The sequence below is a fragment of the Acinonyx jubatus genome, chromosome B1, assembly GCF_027475565.1.
Source record: "Acinonyx jubatus isolate Ajub_Pintada_27869175 chromosome B1, VMU_Ajub_asm_v1.0, whole genome shotgun sequence".
In the NCBI taxonomy this organism is placed as follows: Eukaryota; Metazoa; Chordata; class Mammalia; order Carnivora; family Felidae; genus Acinonyx; species Acinonyx jubatus.
In genome coordinates this window covers 39,397,082-39,413,657 of record NC_069382.1, presented here as the reverse complement: position 1 = coordinate 39,413,657, position 16,576 = coordinate 39,397,082, and the positions used below count along the sequence as shown (strand labels likewise).

General features: G+C 42.9%; 2 protein-coding genes across 3 annotated transcripts in view; one reads left to right on the top strand and one right to left on the bottom strand.

Moving 5' to 3' along the window:
- POLB (DNA polymerase beta) overlaps positions 1–2,179 on the top strand; it is a 33,307-nt gene extending 31,128 nt beyond the window's left edge. The window contains exon 15 of one of the 2 annotated variants that reach the window (XR_008295972.1): positions 573–698. Coding sequence is in view for 1 of the 2 variants with exons in the window: in XM_053216531.1 (XP_053072506.1) it covers positions 573–726 (154 nt within the window). In the remaining variant the exon portion in view is untranslated. Of the gene's footprint in view, positions 1–572 lie in introns of both variants that reach the window. The other variant, XM_053216531.1, reaches the window with a different exon arrangement.
- DKK4 (dickkopf WNT signaling pathway inhibitor 4) lies at positions 1,445–4,853 on the bottom strand. Its single transcript, XM_015088523.3, has 4 exons — positions 4,067–4,853; positions 3,386–3,536; positions 2,761–2,913; positions 1,445–1,695 (listed from the first exon to the last, which is right to left on the bottom strand). Exons 1-4 carry the CDS (start codon positions 4,175–4,177, stop codon positions 1,445–1,447), a joined length of 666 nt encoding a protein of 221 aa, XP_014944009.1. The 5' UTR covers positions 4,178–4,853.
- Between the last annotated feature and the right edge of the window lie 11,723 nt (positions 4,854–16,576).

Below are 16,576 nucleotides of genomic sequence, written 5' to 3'. Positions count from 1 at the left end.
ATGGTTCAGTGTTTTTTAGAAATTAGGGACCTTCATAAATGTAATTATTTTCTTTGGTTGGCTTGGCCCCCACATTCAATTTTGTCGTATATACTTAAGACCTAAGTATAGGTTTATCTCTTAAATCTGAAATCGGTTGTAATTCATCAGAAAGAACTTACCTAAGCAAAACCACTCACAATATGCACCTGTATGTATAAAATATGGCCTCTTCAACTTCAAACAAACAAAAATTTCACTTATTTGCTCTAGTTTTCCTTCAAGGTAACTTTTTAAGTTCAAATGGTCAAACATAAGTAAAAACACTCCTTGAAGACCTTAGCTTTGAAATTATATAATCTATATAGTAAATTAATATAATTAAATAATATAAGTTAATGTAATATAAATTAGATTAGTTTATATAATTAAAAGTTATATAAATATAAAATGTAAAAAGTTATCAAGTGTTTAAGTAAAGCTATTGAAAACAATGCATGCAAATGCTTTGTAACTTGCAAAGGACTATATTCACATAAAATATTACCTTTTGAATCTTATTTCTGTTTTTTTTTAATGTTTATTTTTGATAGAAAGACAGAGCATCAATGGGAGAGGGGGAGAGAGAAAGAGAGACACAGACTTTTGAAGCAGGTTCCAGGCTCTGAGCTGTCAGCACAGAGCCCGATACAGGGCTCAGAATCACGAACTGCGAGATCATTACCTGAGCCAAAGTCTGACGCTTAACTGACTGATCCACCCAGGCGCCCGAATCTTAGTTATTTATTAACCAAATTATTTTGTAGTGAAGTGATATTTCCCTGACAAGAAATGAAAGAAAATAAATGAGGGATTTTAATATAATTTTTTTTCCTTAATTTACTGTGATAGTTTTTTGCCAGTAAGATACAAGAATTAACTGCAGAAACCTTCACTTTTGTCCCCCAAGCTACTGTCGGGTACCAGAATTTCACTGGAAATGAAATAAAGATTTATTTGAACTAATTGAGTCACTAGATCAAATTAAACTTTTCTGTTGTGGAATCACATTTCTTTCCTGCAGAAATAGACAAAAAGCCAAAGCTGGTTTTCATTCATCACAAGGCAGCACATCGCAGTGCTCTAACTCAGTCTATCTCAGTTGCTACAAGATTTGATTTTCAGGGATATATGTATGGAAAGTTTTTTATTTTAAGTTTATTTCTTTTGAGAGAGCATGAAATGGGGAGGGGCAGAGAGGGGCAGAGAGAATCCCAGGCAAGCTCCGCAGCGTCAGCACAGAGCCCAAGGCGGGACTCAATCCAGCTAATTGCGAGATCACAACCTGAGCCGAAACCAAGAGTCAGAGACTTAACCAACTGAGCCACCCAGGCACCCTTGTATGGGAAAGATTTTTTAAATTAACGTCTGAGATTTCTGTTTGAATACAATAAGGAGTTGTCTTTATTTTGAAGTATTTAGTTTTTTAGATTTTTTGGCATACTCTTAACCGTGTGTGTTGTTGGTTGCCGGTCACTTGATTTCGACATATTAGTCCAGGACCACAGTCACAGCGCTGGAAGATTTCTGGAGCCTGAGCGGTATCTTTATGCCCTCTCCTAGAGCAGACCTGTCCCTCCAATAGAACTGGCTTACAAATTTTAGTCCAGAAATGACGAGCACAGCAGAGTCCAGCTCCACAGTCCAAAGTTCTAAGGCATCTTTCTCCCTCTTGTCCTGTAACAAGATTTGTAAGGGCTGCAGCAAAAGTGGGGAAAGTGGCATGTGAGGGGGTTGTCGCTGGGGTAAAGGTGTAGGATATAGAACTGAAGGCCACAAAGGAAGAATAAAAAGAGCATGCAGGTCTCCCAGAGCTAGATCTACTAGAAGTATATGAAATGGAAATTTCAGCCCTACCTAATAGAATTTGTTTTATAAAGTTAAAACATTTTCAAAGGAAGATGGGATTTCCAGTCTTGAGGAATGAAATAAGCATCCCTTATCAGTGTTGTTGTTTTTTTTTTTAATGGATTTATCCTGGCATAAAGACCATCACTTATAAAAGGCCCTGTTAACCTGAAGACACAAGAATGGCCAACTCACTGCTTTCAAACATTCTACTTAATTTCTGTCACAGATTGGAATTTGAGACTACAATTTTGTAAAAAGCTTCATTTTAGTGGTTTGTATTTTGTTTGAGAATAAAAAGTTAATGCATTTACTTTCATTTCTCTTTTTTCTCTTCATTTTTTATCCTGAGGATCTAGAAAGGGAAACTGCCATTTGTTAAATTACAGACTATAAAAAGATACGTGTGTAAAATTCAATTAAAAATCTTCTTGCTAACCAGTTCATTATTATGGCTATTCCCCTGTCCTCTTGCTGACTGCCTTATGTTACTCCCTGCATGATCTCCATAGCTGCTTACAGAAAGAGATGAGAAACAAGACATACTCCCTATGTGTTTCTGGAGTGGAGAGGAATCAAGTCAGTTTCAGCCTATCCTTAAAGGACTAGGGGGAGTAAATGTTTTTCTTTAATGTTTATTTAGTTTTGAGAGAGAGAGAGAGAGAGAGAGAGAGAGAACAAGCGGGGGAGGGGCAGAGAGAGAGGGAGACAGAATCCAAAGCAGGCTCCAGGCTCTGAGCTGTCAGCACAGAGCCAGATGCGGGGCTCAAACTCACGAACTGCGAGATCATGACTTGAACTGAAGTTGGATGCTTAATCAACTGAGCCACCCAGGCGCCCTGGAAATGTTTTTATTTAAAAAAAAAAAAAGAGTGCTCAGAATGCTTCTCTTACCCTTCCCATCTTGTGGTTTCTTAATATTTGGCTTTCTTTTGGGTTTGTTTTCCTGAATTGGATGCTCAGTTGTTCCTTTTGTTTCTATATCATCTTGGTCATCCATCTGTCTTTCCAATATTGGGGTTGCATCTTCCATTGCAGTACAAACATCTGAGCAACAACCAGATGTAGTTCGAGTTATTAACTTCAAGAACTAGAACCACAGACATGCTAATTATCATACTGTTACATAGTTTGGCAGTACCTCTGCCTTCAGTTTATATATAACTTTCAAGATTTCTGGGACATATGCACTAAATATTTACATGTGCATATGGTAAAGAAAGTGGTTAAGTAATAAGTGGAATCCAAGTGAAAATGAAAGAATTTGTAAGGTTCCAACTTGAACCTTTCCTTGAAAATCATTATCTCTAGGTTGTTGGCAAAAATTGTTGCCAGGAAATAAACTTTTGTTGCATTAAGAAAAGGCAGCTGCATAAATTACTTCAAGTATAAATCCAGGAAATCTTTAGAGAGTGCCTATCTTGGAATATTCTAGTGCATGAGATTCAGATGCTGTCTTCAGTGTAAAGCCACTGTTCACTGGGGCAGAGCAGTCCCACAGGGGCTTATGACAGCTTACCATTCATGCACAGTATTCCAGGGCAGCACATGGCATTACGTTGGCACCTCCTTCGTAACCCGCGACATGTAGCACATAATGGCCTCTCATCTTGAGGCTTGAGGCAGAATTTTCTGGAACTGCAGTCCTTGTCAGACAAGCACTGTGAACCCTGTAGGGAAAAATTTGTCACAGGCCGGGCAATCCAACAAGATGTAGGATGACTTTTAATTCAAAGTGGGAGATGGAGGAAGCCAAATCACAGTGGCACTTTGAATGCAGGGACAAATCTTAGGTGGCACCTTAATTTTTCAATATAATTGGTTTTATCCCACAAAGGAGAGACCAAGTTTCCAATGAAGAAATCTATGTGTTGCATAGGTTACTCGTGTTCGAAAAATTGTCCTAAAAAGTTGTCCTACTTTTAAAACTCAGGATTTAATTTTCTTATGCTCTTTCTGTAAGTGGAAGAAAATGTCTTCCCATGTGTGTCTTATAGATGGTTATGAGATTTTTGATTTATATCTGTTACCTCTAGAAGCTGTGCTACAGTTTAATTAAATATAATGTGGGTATTTGTGCCATTCCTATTTGATTTCTTTTCTCAAGTGAGTCCCATCAATCACTGCACCCATTTGCCAGCTAGCACCTCGGTGAGTCTTACCCAAGTAAACTGCCCCCTGCTCCCTAGTTGAACTTTACCTTCTGAGCCCTGTGCACGTTGGCAGAGCTCTTGATGTTGTTGAAGTCCAAAACCAGAGCACTCAGGGGGGCACAGAACCAGCTGAGCCCCAGCAAGAACACCACCGCCATCCTTCAATCACCTTGACCTTCTCAGCTCTCTCCGCGTTCTCCAGACTGGGCGGCAATAAACCTACAATAGAGCTTTTGCCAAAATGGAAACCCTGCAAGTCGTCCGTAACTGCTTTTCCTGAAGGAAAAACAAATCTTTGTCTAAGAAAGGTGTGTGAAATAGGATGAGTGAGGTCTAACCAGCAGATTCCTTCTGAAACGATTTATACCAGATGTGCCCCCCTCATCTCTCTCCACCTCCCTCCCTCCTCCTTCATTTCCTTCCTCCTTACCCCACACAGGCTTCAACAAATCCCTTCAGATCTGTTTGATCAATAGTTCAAAACAAGGACTCAATAGAGGGAGAGGAGCGGCTTCTCCTCCAGGGGTTGAATCCCTCTTAATTATTGCATATCAAAGTTAGTTCAAAGGGTTAGCAGAAGAGCAGGATGTCTGTATCAAAGGCAAACTCTGATAATCACCTGCATTTCCTACCTTCAATAATCCTTTGGGGGTGGAGGGAGTCTGTTCTAAGATCTGTTTTCACGGCTAATTGTGCTCAAAGAAAGAATGAATCATATTGGCCAATATGCCGTCAAGGATGCCAAAAACTAATGAGTTACAAAATATCCTGAGAAGCTTTAAACTCTGCTTCAGATAGTGAAGACAGATAGAAAAGAGAGAAAATGCCTTCTGATTAGCTCTGGCATCCAGATGTAAAAATCCCAATGGCTTAAAAGCTGTGAGCATAATGGCACCTGTTCCAATTAAATGTCAATTGGAAAATAATCCTCCTTAAACTGAAAATTGAACTGTTTGAGGCTACGGTTATTTAATTAGGAAAACAATGAGATTTATAACAACCCTCCTCTCCTATTACTTGATGATGGGGGCAACCACAGAAAGTCTATTTTATGCAGATTCATACAATTCAATAGGAAGCTCTGGATGCATTTTATGTGCAATGTATTTACTTACTTTGTATTGCATTGGTTAAACTGACTTGAGCGGGGTGCCTGTGTGGATCAGTTAAGTGTCTGCCTGTTGATTTCAGCTCAGATCATGATCTCACAGTTTGTGAGATCAAACCCCACATCAGGCTCTGCGCTGACATCTTGGAATTCTCTCTCTCTCTGACTCCCGCCCCACCCCCCATGCATATGCATGCATGTGTGCACACTCTCTCAAAATAAATATATATATATTTTTAAGTTAAAAAAAATTGACTCAAGCAGAACAGGTCTCCAGGTCTCTAGGACATTTCAGATGGAATGTCATTCATTTTCAATTTTTCCTAGTTTGAATTTTTGAAAACATCTTCTTCATCCCTTGGTGTCTCATTTTTTCTTTTTTCAGCCAGACTGTTAGAGAAGTCAAATCATTTAGACCTGTAATCACTGCCTAAGTATTTTAGCAGTGGAACAATCCAGATCTGGGCCAAAACATTCTTTTTTCTCACTCCTTGTTTCGTTGTTCTCAGTGTAGACTCATGCTGGTACCTCAGGTGAGAGGTGCCATTTAAAATCTAAAAATGCAGGTATGCCTGGCTGGCTCGGCCAGTGGAGCATGGGCCTCTTGATCTTCCGGTTGTGGGTTCGAGTCCCACATTGGGTGTAGAGATTACTTAAAAATAAAATCTGTAACAACAACAACGACAAATCTAAAAATGCATCGTTTCTAAGCCATAAATGGCAGTCTTGGTATTGCTGGGTCTTCCTCCAGAACCCCAGCCCACTGAAATGTATCTCAACACGCTGTACAATGGGAACATTTCCAGTCCCGAGTAATGGCTTGGTACCATTTAGCAGCAGGTGAGCTGAGGCTTCCTTTCCTCAGCTCTCTCCCTTGTGTTGGGGCTGCTTGTCTACCACTCATGTAGTACAAGAAGGAGCTACTTCTTCTGCAAGGATGCCTTTTTTTTTTTTTTTGCTTCAACTGAAAACATCAAACACCCTTTGATAGTTATGATAAGCCTGATGACTAGGTGTGTTACAGGATTTATTTTGAAGTTGGACAATTATGACCAAGGATAAAGGAGAGAGCCTCAGGGTTCCCTCTCTGCTGGGGATCTCTGCTTCCTGTTACCTAACTGAAGAGAGAATATCAGGGTACCAAAGGCCTCTGGCAATAAACACAGACAAAAGGGCTGATGGGAAATCTTGTAACACAGCAGAAATATTCATTGAGCACTTCGTATGTAGCAGACCCTGTGGTTAGATGTTGGGAATAAATAAAACACAATCCTTGGCCCTGAGGAACCAGTGTCCAGTCAGAAGATACATATATATCTAGGGATGATTCCAATATATTGTAACAAGTGCTAAGATAAAGGCATAAATGTGTGGCTGGAGGATCAGGGGATGGCATGACTAGACCCTCTAGAGAAATAAAGAAATGCATCTACAGAGGAGGTAATAGTGGAGCTGGGTTTTGTGGGATGAGTAGGAGTTTCCTGGGCTGAGAAGCAGAGGATGGTCTCACCCCAGGCTCAGGGGGTGAAGTGTGTGGAGGGGCAGGGAGGTGTGTCTCAGTTCCAGGGAGAGATTGTGTCTGCCTGAGGCAGGTGGTAAAGGACACGATGAGGCTACACTATGAGGAACCTGATACACCATGCAGAGAAAACTGGATTTAACTTATGTGCGAAGTCATCGGAGATATGTAAGCTTGAAAATGGCATGACCTAAATTCCTTTTTAAGAAGGCATTGGTGGTGGCCACGTGGAACAGTAGTTGTAGTGGGTGAAAGGGGACACTGGGCCATCACTCAGGTCTCAGTTGCAATTCCCACATGATGAGGAGGAAGTCCAATGTAAGGCAGTGGCACAGTGGTGATGAGGACCAAGCAAAGGGTGGGGTTTTGAAGTTGAACCTCTGTCATCAGATGTGGGGGGTAGGGAGCCAGTGGGAAGGGAGGAGCTGAGAGAGTCGGCCAGTTCTAATCTCACACCCCGGGTGGGCTGTGGCAGCACTAAAGCAGAGAATTCAGGGTGAAAAGCAAGTTAGGGGCGGCAGGGTGACAGTTGGTCATGGGAAAAGCTATCCAGGTCATCAAGTCTTTGCTGGATATCTAATATCGAGGTGTTTTCCAGGAGTGACGCTCTCCATCTGCCTCCCACAGACAGAGGGAGGAAGGATGCAGACATCAGACACCGGGGGGGGGGGGGGGGGAGGGGGTTACAAATAGGCATGGAATAGGATGGAAAAGCACATATGTCCATGTCTGTGTCTCTCTGCACTGAATACGAGATTTGGGGTCAGACTGGCCTGAATCAATCACAACGCTGGCGTCTCCCGTGTCCCCACCACACCCACCTCCCCTGTGCATCCCTCTACCTATCATGGCACTTACAAAGCTCTTTTGTCTACTTATTTGTGTCTACAGCCATATGATAAGCTCTGTGAAGGCAGGCCCACAGCTAATTCATCTTGATATCCTCATGCCTGGAGTGCCTGGCACTCAAGAGAAGCCCCACACAATTTTGATGTGATAGATGAATGCACAAATAAATGGATATATAGTGGGGCGCCTGGGTGGCGCAGTCAGTTGGGTGTCTGACTTCGACTCAGGCCATGATCTCATGGTTCACAAGTTCGAGCCCCGCGTCGGGCTCTGTGCTGACAGCTCAGAGCCTGGAGCTGCTTCAGATTCTGTGTCTCCCTCTCTGTCCCTCCCCCACTCACTCTCTCTCTCTGTCTCAAAAATAAAATAAACATGAAAAAATTTTTAAATGAATGTGGAGTAACTTTGTGGTGCTGGGCAAGTTACTTCATCTTTCCAGGCTGCAGTATCCCCTGCTGGAAGCTGGCTGCCCTCCTCCATAATGATGACATTTTGAGGGTTCGATGTGTGAAAACATGTGTAAGGGCCTGGGGCAGTCACTGGCACTCAACACTCCAAATACGTGTCTTTTACCTCTTTTCCAGGCTAGAACTTTCCAGTGTCACATAAACTTCAGTACCCAGCATGACACACAGCTCTTCCGTGGCAGGCTCTCCACAGATCTTTGTTCCACCAATTCATCAGGGAAGAATCTCCCCTAACCTCGGGCCTCATTTGGCAACAGGGCCACTATTTCTATGTCTCCTAAAAAGCCAGAGCAATTTTGAGGAAATTAAGTATGTGACATCTGCCTGGAAAGTAGCTTTTGGCATATTTTCAAATCTGCCAAGGCCACTGGCTCGTTCATAATCACAGCGTGCCTCAGTTGGGATGCCAGCAACTGAAAGGAGATGCCCCTGTGGCAGCGTTTACTGCAAGGCTTCATCTCAGTCATCTGGAGATTAGAGATGATGGGGCAGCGGGAAGAGGATGGCAGGGAGAGGGAAGGAGGGAGGGGACAGCTTTACAAACGTTTCTGCTTAAAAGGCATTTTCCCTGCCCTTAGGTCAGGGTGCCAAAGCACACACACTCAGACTGCGGCAGCAAGGACCTTGCAGAGGCTGTGGCTGCCTCTCAGAGAGACACCAGGAGCTCTGTCAGCCGCAGAACAAAGAAACCCTCACACACACTTTTGGCCGAGATGCTGCCATCTTGACACCCTCTGACAAGGATTAGGGGTTCACTGAAAATCTCAAGCTGATTCTCTTACTTCCACAATGAGCATCTGGGCCAAAAGAACATTCAGATGGAGCACGAGGGACTGAGCTTAGAAGAAGTGAAAATTCCCAGAGAAACCCCCTTTGGCTCTGTAGGTCACCTGCCGCTCCGTGGGTGACTCACGTTGTTTGTCCGGGAAGCACTGTGGGCTGGTGTGTGGGAGCAGACACCTGTATCCTCCGGAATGACAGCTGCTCTAGTTCAAGTCAAAGGCAGAGTGTCAGAACCCGTGATTTATAGTCACTTAGGAATGGAAATTTTTATTTGCTATGGCTCCTGTGTCAAAACCAGTTTGATTTCCATAAATTTTGCTTTCCTTAAAAGAAAATCAAAGTAACTGAAACAAGCAGGTCTTTGGCAGAATCTCACAGGAAATGTTCAATAAAATAAAAGATGAGAAGGGCATGTTGAGAGGAGACAGAGATTGCAGGATATAATCAAAGAGTTGGTGTAAACGTTATGGTTTAGTTACCTGAGGTCAGAAGGTAAAGCAAAACACTTGTAACAGCTGAGGAGTCATCTGTCAGATGTCTTGCAGCTAAGCATGGGGGCAGCGCTGGAGGCATTAAGGCAGAAGCCAGGGAGATGGGGTCCTGGCCTCTTCACTGACTGTGTGGCCTTGGCTTGGTCACATCATCTCCCAGCTAACCTCCTCATCTTTCCGAGAGCCTCTTACAGACCAGTGTTCTGGGAGTTTACAGGGGGGGTCCCTGGGCACCATGTTGCTCAGCTCCAGGAGATTGTTTGGATGCTAGTCTGTGTGAATCACCCCCTTTGGAGTCTACCCCCAAGGAGGTGCTGGGGACTCCCTTTTCTTGCAGCAACAGCCTCAGAACTCTCCCAACTTCGTTCCAGGCACCCAGCTAGAAGAAGCTCCAAGAATCCACGAGCTTCCTTCTTCAAGGATATGCTCTGCCTTCATTTGTTTTTTACTTAAAAAAATTAGATGAGGCTGTGTGTGACTTCATAAACCCAAATAATGCCTATCTGTCCCGCCCTGTTCCCAGGTACTTGTCTTAGTCCGTTCAGGCTGCTACAACAAAAATACCACAGACTGGGGGCTTCTAAACAACAGAAATTCATCTCTCACAGTTCTGGAGTCTGGAAGTCCAAAGTCAGGGTGCCCACAATGTCAGGTTCAGGCCTGGGTCCTGGTTTATGAACAGCTGTCTCCTCACGTGGTAGAACGAGAGAGGAAGTTCTCTGGGATCTCCCTTATAAGGACACAATCCCACTCATGAAGACTTCATCCTCATGCCCTAAGCACTCCCCCAAAAGCCCCCACCTCCTAAACCTGTCACATCAGGCATTAAGATTTCTATGTAAGAATTTGGAGAGGATGCAAGCATTCAGACCATGGCAATACTCTTCCTCCCCCATGCCAGGTTGTCACCGACATATCACATTGCACAAAACGTGGGGGGCGGGGGAGTGTGACAACAAATGCTACTATGAAAAAGCAAGAAAACATGAAAAAGAAGCTGCCCCTGTGATAATACTTATCAGCTGGAAAGCATAACACCTCCCGTCATCGGTCAGTGGAGGAGGCAACGAACTGAGAAGAGGACGTGTGTATGTTTGGGTGAACTGTGTCACTGCTGCTGTGGCTCTGTGACTAGAATGTCCTTTTGTCCATGCCGCCATGTTCCCCAGCTGAGGTCTATTGACCACGTGTGTCAGATTTTGATGTCGGTTTTTTTTTTTTTTTTTAACTGAATGATATTTCCATTTCTAGAGAGTCTACAACTGACTTCTTGAGGCCCTTTCAGACTTTTGGTTGCCCGCAGCCTCTTCCCATGACAAAGTGGGTTCTGCCATCTTTTGATCTAGACCAAACTGGGTCTGATTCTTTTCCCTCAAAGGTTCGGGGGCAGGGGGCAGTCCAACTGCATTAGGAGACCCCAAATCTTCCTGGAGTCTCAATTCTGAAGAAGCACATTTTTAAAAATGTATGGCTATAGTGGCTATAGCTAACAATACCGTGCTGTGTATGTAGAAGTTGCTATGAAAGTAGAGCTTTAATGTTCCCACCATAGCAACAACAAGAAGATAATTATGTAAGATAAAGGATAGGTTAACTAGCCTTATTGTGGTAAATGTTTGCTACATATATGTGAATCAAGTAATCACATTGTACTCCTTAAGGTTACATGATGTTATATGTCAATTATATCTTAGTAACACTAGTAAAAAAGAATGGCTACCCATGAGCTCTGCACACATGAACTCTGGAATCCCCTTCTGGAGGGGATAAGCTACTTGCCGTGAATTTCCCCAGGGTATTCTCCAGGAGGCCCGCACAGTTCTGGTATCCCTCCCCGTTAGAGTCACTCTTCCAGGGTGTCTTCATCTGGTTACTCCATCTCCAGTTGTGAAGTATCTGAGTCACTGAATGTGATCTAGCCTTCTCTGTCCAGGCTCCTAATCTGTATATACCCTGGATGTGGTCCAAGCTGCCTCATAACTTTGGCCAAAGTAAGCTGTCTGTGTGGCTGGAGCCCTCTGGTTGGGCCCCATTTGACCAGTTTAATACTGGGTGGGTGTAGGGGGGTGAAGACACTGAAGTTCACAGAGGTCAAGTAATTTGCCTAGGTCACATGGCTAGTGAGTTGCAGATATAGGATTTGAACATCAGTTTTCTGGCTCCAAAGTTTATTTTTTCCACTATACCACACTACACAGCTTGCTAGCTGAAGTCCATTCCCAGACATAGCAAATTACATGAAACACAGGTGTATATTCACTAAGAAATAAAATCACAGGGAACACTGCCTGTTGCCATATTTGGATTATATACAGCTGTAGGACTATGTCACCTTTTCCCTATATTATCCTTTATGGAAATGTGATATAGTGGTTAAGATGAAATAACTTGCAGGTTGTGTCAGCCAGGCTGTACCCTAATCTACATGTGGTACATTGGCAACACTGGTTTCCTCATATAGACAATTTGCAAAGATTTGATGGTGCCCTTTTGACCTTCAACATAGGCTTTGACTTTGGTAGGGAAGCCCCCAGACACACCATCCAATCTGATAGGATTCATAACTGTGTTCACAACCTTGTGAAGAATTTGGATAAAGCTCTGGAGAGCAAGAGGAGGACAGAGTTCATCACCCTGACACGCAAACCCCAAACCCAGTGCCCACTAGCACATTTAGCTTTGCATTTACTTTGATTCCTTGCACCCTCTTGTGGTCAAGAGTGAAGTGATCACTCGGAAGGCCCAATGTAAATTCCAGGTACTCCATTCCAGAGGTATTTCTCAATTTTTGGTGGAAATTCCCCATGGAACAGCACTCGCCTTCTCATAAACCTAAGTACTTCCCCACCTTATGAAAGTGACCTTCCCTTTTCTAACAGAAAAACATGTTTTCAAATTTTAGAAATTTTGGAAAATACATAAAAGTGTGAAGAAGAAATTAAAAGTCACACATACTCTGACCCAGCAGAGACAGTCACTATCAAATTTCGGTGAATTCCCCCAAATTTTTTCTATGCAGGTACATATACACATATACATGTAGCATTTTTTTATAATTTTTTAAATGTTTATTTATTTTGGAGAGAGAGAGACAGAGTGCGAGCGGGGTAGGGGCAGACAGAGAGGGAAACAGAATCTGAAGTAGGCTCCAGGCTCCGAGCTGTCAGCACAGAGCCCAATACAAGGCTGGAACTCACAAACCATGAGATCATGACCTGAGCTAAAGTCAGACGCTTAACTGACTGAGCCACCCAGGCGCCCCTCATTTATTTTGTAATATACAATATAATTAATCTATCACCAGCTCCAGAACTTGCCATTTCTAATGCTTACCCCTGCCCATGTGTGCCTCCTCTACCCAGTCCCTCTGCCTCCCCAACACTGATGTTTATGGTTATCATTCCGTTGTTTCCTCTTAAAGTAAAATTACAACATACACACACAACTTGGGATTACACTCTATTTACTTTTGTTTCCTCTTTTTTTTCCCCCACTGAACATTTTCCTTAGATCATCACATATTATCAGAACACATGGCTGTACCTTCACCCAGAATACAGGTGTATTATAGTTTATTTAATGAATCCTCTTAATCTTGGTCATTCAGATTGTTTTAAAATTTTTGCCACTCTAAATCATTCAAGCTGTTTAAGAGAATACATCTATGATTGTTTCCTAGAGATGAGCCCTTAGGCATGGAATTTCAGGGTATGGTGTACTGAAGTCTTTGACTGCTCTGCCCCTCTGCACTGGAAGCCATGGCCCTCTTGTCCTCCTGAGCCGTTCTGAGACATCACCTCCTCGGAGCAGCCTCCAGTCTCTTCCCCCAGCCCACTTAGGTGCTCTCACTGCTGGGTCCCCCTGTGCTCTGCAGCCTCCTTGTAGACGGCCAAGGGACATGGGTTGCATCTCCTCCTCTTCAAAGATGCTCAGTAACTAGGGGATCCTCACCCCTCATCAGAATTTTGGAGTCCTTGAAAAGAAACAAGTGAGCCCTTTTGCTTCAAAAAGAAACAGGGAATGGGGCGCCTGGGTGGCTCAGTCAGTTGATCGTCCAGCTTCGGCTCAGGTCATGATCTCGTGGTCCAGGGGTTCGAGCCCCGCATCGGACTCTGTGCGGACAGCTCGGAGCCTGGAGCCTGCTTCGGATTTTGTGTCTCCCTCACTCTCTCTGCCCCTCCCCCAGTCGTGCTCTGTCTCACTCTGTCTTCAAAAATAAATAACTGTTTTAAAAAATTAAAAAGAAACAGGGAATTAAATAATACCACTGGCATTAGAATCTTATTATTACTTTTTTACGTTTAGCATCATTGAGCTACCAAATCTTCACAGTGGGGCCTCTGCTCTTCAGTTGTTTTTTCATTTGAGGGTAAAACTATACTAACTTTTGAGATTTTTCTCTCAAAAAGGTAATGTAGGGGCGCCTGGGTGGCTCAGTTGGTTAAGTGTCCAACTCTTGATTTTGGCTCAGGTCATTATCTCACAGTACATGAGAGTGAGCCCTGAGTCAGACTCTGTACTGGAGTCATGCATGGAGCCTGCTTGGGATTCTCTCTCTGCCCCTCTGCCACTCACACTCACTCTCTCTCTCTTTCAAAATAAAATAAATACACTTAAAAAAATGGTAATGTAGGCAGTTCAGCAGGCTATTTTCACTAGAGCAGGTGACTTATACTGGAAAACTACTCACAAGGTAACATGGGCCTCTGGACCCATATAGCACTTAGGGCGGTCTCCTCATGTACCAGCTCTGAGCATGGTGCCTGCACATAGCAAGTATTCAGCAAATGTTTCACAAATGAAGGTGTCTCAGATCCCTTCCTGCTCTAAAATTCTGTTTCTAGAGATTTATAGGAAAAGAATGCCATATTATTAGAATTTGGACCGGGAAAGTTCTAAGGGTTTAGATCCCAGTGCGAGTGGGGGACTGAGAAGTAGCTGTAGTTTCAAAGTGGTCAAGGTCAGGGTCTTGACATAGACCTTGAGCATTAGCATGGATGCCAACTTGACAGGGCCAGAGGGACATGAAGCAAAGCAAGGATCTCCTCGGTAGCAGCCGTTTTCCTTGATACTTTCTTTCAACACCTTCTTCCTACATCAGGTGTTAGGAAAGAGGAAGTCTCTCTGCATGATCTGGGACTGGTGTTGTGAGATCCTTTTAGAAGAAAGATCTTTGGATAACAGAAGCAGAAGGAAGGAATTTTGCCAAATTCCCATTCAAGTGCTCTTTGTAGCCTTTAATGGCCAGGTATATCTGACAAAAGCCAGGTCTGTGCCAGAGTACAGGCTGAAGTGTGGCTTTAATGTGTGTGTGTGTGTGAGTGTGTGTGTGTGTGTATAATTATGTGTGTATGTGTATATATGCGTATTCTTTGCCTACGTAACTTTCAGACTTACAGCATATTTTCACTTGTTATTAACGAATTAACATTTTCCGTATGCTAGGTAGATTGTTATGTGCTTTAGATACATTATTTTATTTACTATCCACTCAATCCTCTGAAGTAGATACTACTTATATCTGTTTCACAGAGGTAGAAACTGAAGCATAGAGAGGTTAAGTTGCTTGCCTAAGACCGAAGAGTTGGCAGATCTGGGATACAAACACCACCTCTTTGGACTCTAAAGGTCATTTTATTTGGCCTACTTAGATACACTGTTTACTTATATTTATCAACTCTGCCTCATTTGGCAGGTATTTGTCTAAGTCCTACATTATGAGTCCTTTGGGAGCATTTATCTACTGATCTCTTATTAGCCTGAAATGCCTTACACATAGCAGGTAAATAATAATATTAAGCAGCAACTTGGTATGGTGGACTGAACATCGATGACTTTGTGGGTGTGTTTTCTCTCCAACCTTTTATTTTGAACAATGTAAAACTTACAGGAAAGTTTTAAGAATAATGCAATGAACACCCATATGTCTTCTACCTAGATTTACCAATTATTAACGCTATGGACATTTACTTCTGGTCTTTTTTTTCTTAACCATTTGAGAGTTAGTTGAAATCACATGCCATTTCATTCCTAAATACTTTACCATATATATATCTCCTAAAAACAAAGCCATTTCTGCATAACCAAAATACAATTATCAACATCAGAAAATTATACAATGTTGCAATACTGATATAATAGTCAAATTTTCTCAGTTGTGCCAATAATGTTTCTCACTAACAGTTTCTTGTGTTTTTGTTGTTGTTGTTGTTTGGATGCAGGGTCCAATTTAGGACTACATTGCTTGTAGTGTCATATCTTTCTTTTGTCTCTTTTAATCTAGAGCAATTCACCAATCTTTTTCTTAATCTTTCATGAAATTTACATTTTTAAAATTTTTATTTAAATAAAGGGCAGTTTGTCATCAGAAGTTTCTCTTTTTTTCCCCCTTTGTAGAGAGCACATGCATGCATGAGCAAGGGAGAAAGGCAGAGGGAGAGAAAGAGACAGAGAGACAGAGAGAGAATCTTAAGCAGGCTGCACGCTCAGGCAGAGCGGGACTTGAATCTCCATCCCACGACCCTGGGATCCTGACCTGAGCCGAAATCAAGAGTGGGCGACTGGAGGGACTGAGCCACCCAGGTGCTCATGAAATTTACATTTTAGAAGGGACCCAGCGGTGTTTTGCAGAAAGGCCCTCAACTGGATTTGTCTGATTGTTTCCGCAAGAATAGAGACACACCTTTAGCAAGAATATTACCTTAGTGTCTTCTGTGCATCATGTAGGGGGCATATGACGTCAGTCTGTATCATCCCTGGTGATGCTAAGTTTAATCACTTGGGTGACTTCTTTGATGTGAAAGTACCCTTTTTTAGTAAGGAATCTGAGGGCTGACACTTTGGAACTGTGACGATCTTCAAATGTCTAGCACTTATTGATAATTTTTTGCCTGAAATTGGGTGGTTCCAAGAGTGGTGATTTTCTTTTTCTATATTTTCTTCTATATTTATTAGTTGGTATTCTTCTTTAAAGAAGGGTTTTCTCTCCTCCACCTCCTCTCCCCCTTTGAATTATAATCTACCCCTACCTGTGTGATCTTGAATAAATTACGTCCCCCCCTGGGGACCCATGTTTTCTCACTCTTAAGTTGAGAGAGCTTAAGGGTCATATTTTTGAATTTTAGTCAGTCGGAGACAAAATTCCCATAAAGATCTGTTCGCATCTCAATGAAACGGTCTGACGTGCCCGGCCACAGCATCCCTCAGTAGCATCCCGGGTCAGCTCCGCCCGCCTTCCCCGCGGCCCCTCCCATAGCAACAGTAACTAGTAACTTCCGGGCGTTCTCGCGAGAGAGAGCCCCTTCAGGCACAAAGGTGCGGTCCCCAAAGCGTCTTCGCCT

What these genes read in the sequence shown, in the direction of transcription:
- DKK4 (XM_015088523.3), bottom strand. Translation starts at nt 4,177, where the DNA reads ATGGCGGTGGTGTTCTTGCTGGGGCTCAGCTGGTTCTGTGCCCCCCTG. An exon ending in ACGTGCACAGGGCTCAGAAG is followed by an intron (nt 3,537 to 4,066) that starts GTAAAGTTCAAC and finishes TTTTCCCTACAG; the next exon opens with GGTTCACAGTGCTTGTCTGA. An exon ending in TGGAATACTGTGCATGAATG is followed by an intron (nt 2,914 to 3,385) that starts GTAAGCTGTCAT and finishes GTTGTTGCTCAG; the next exon opens with ATGTTTGTACTGCAATGGAA.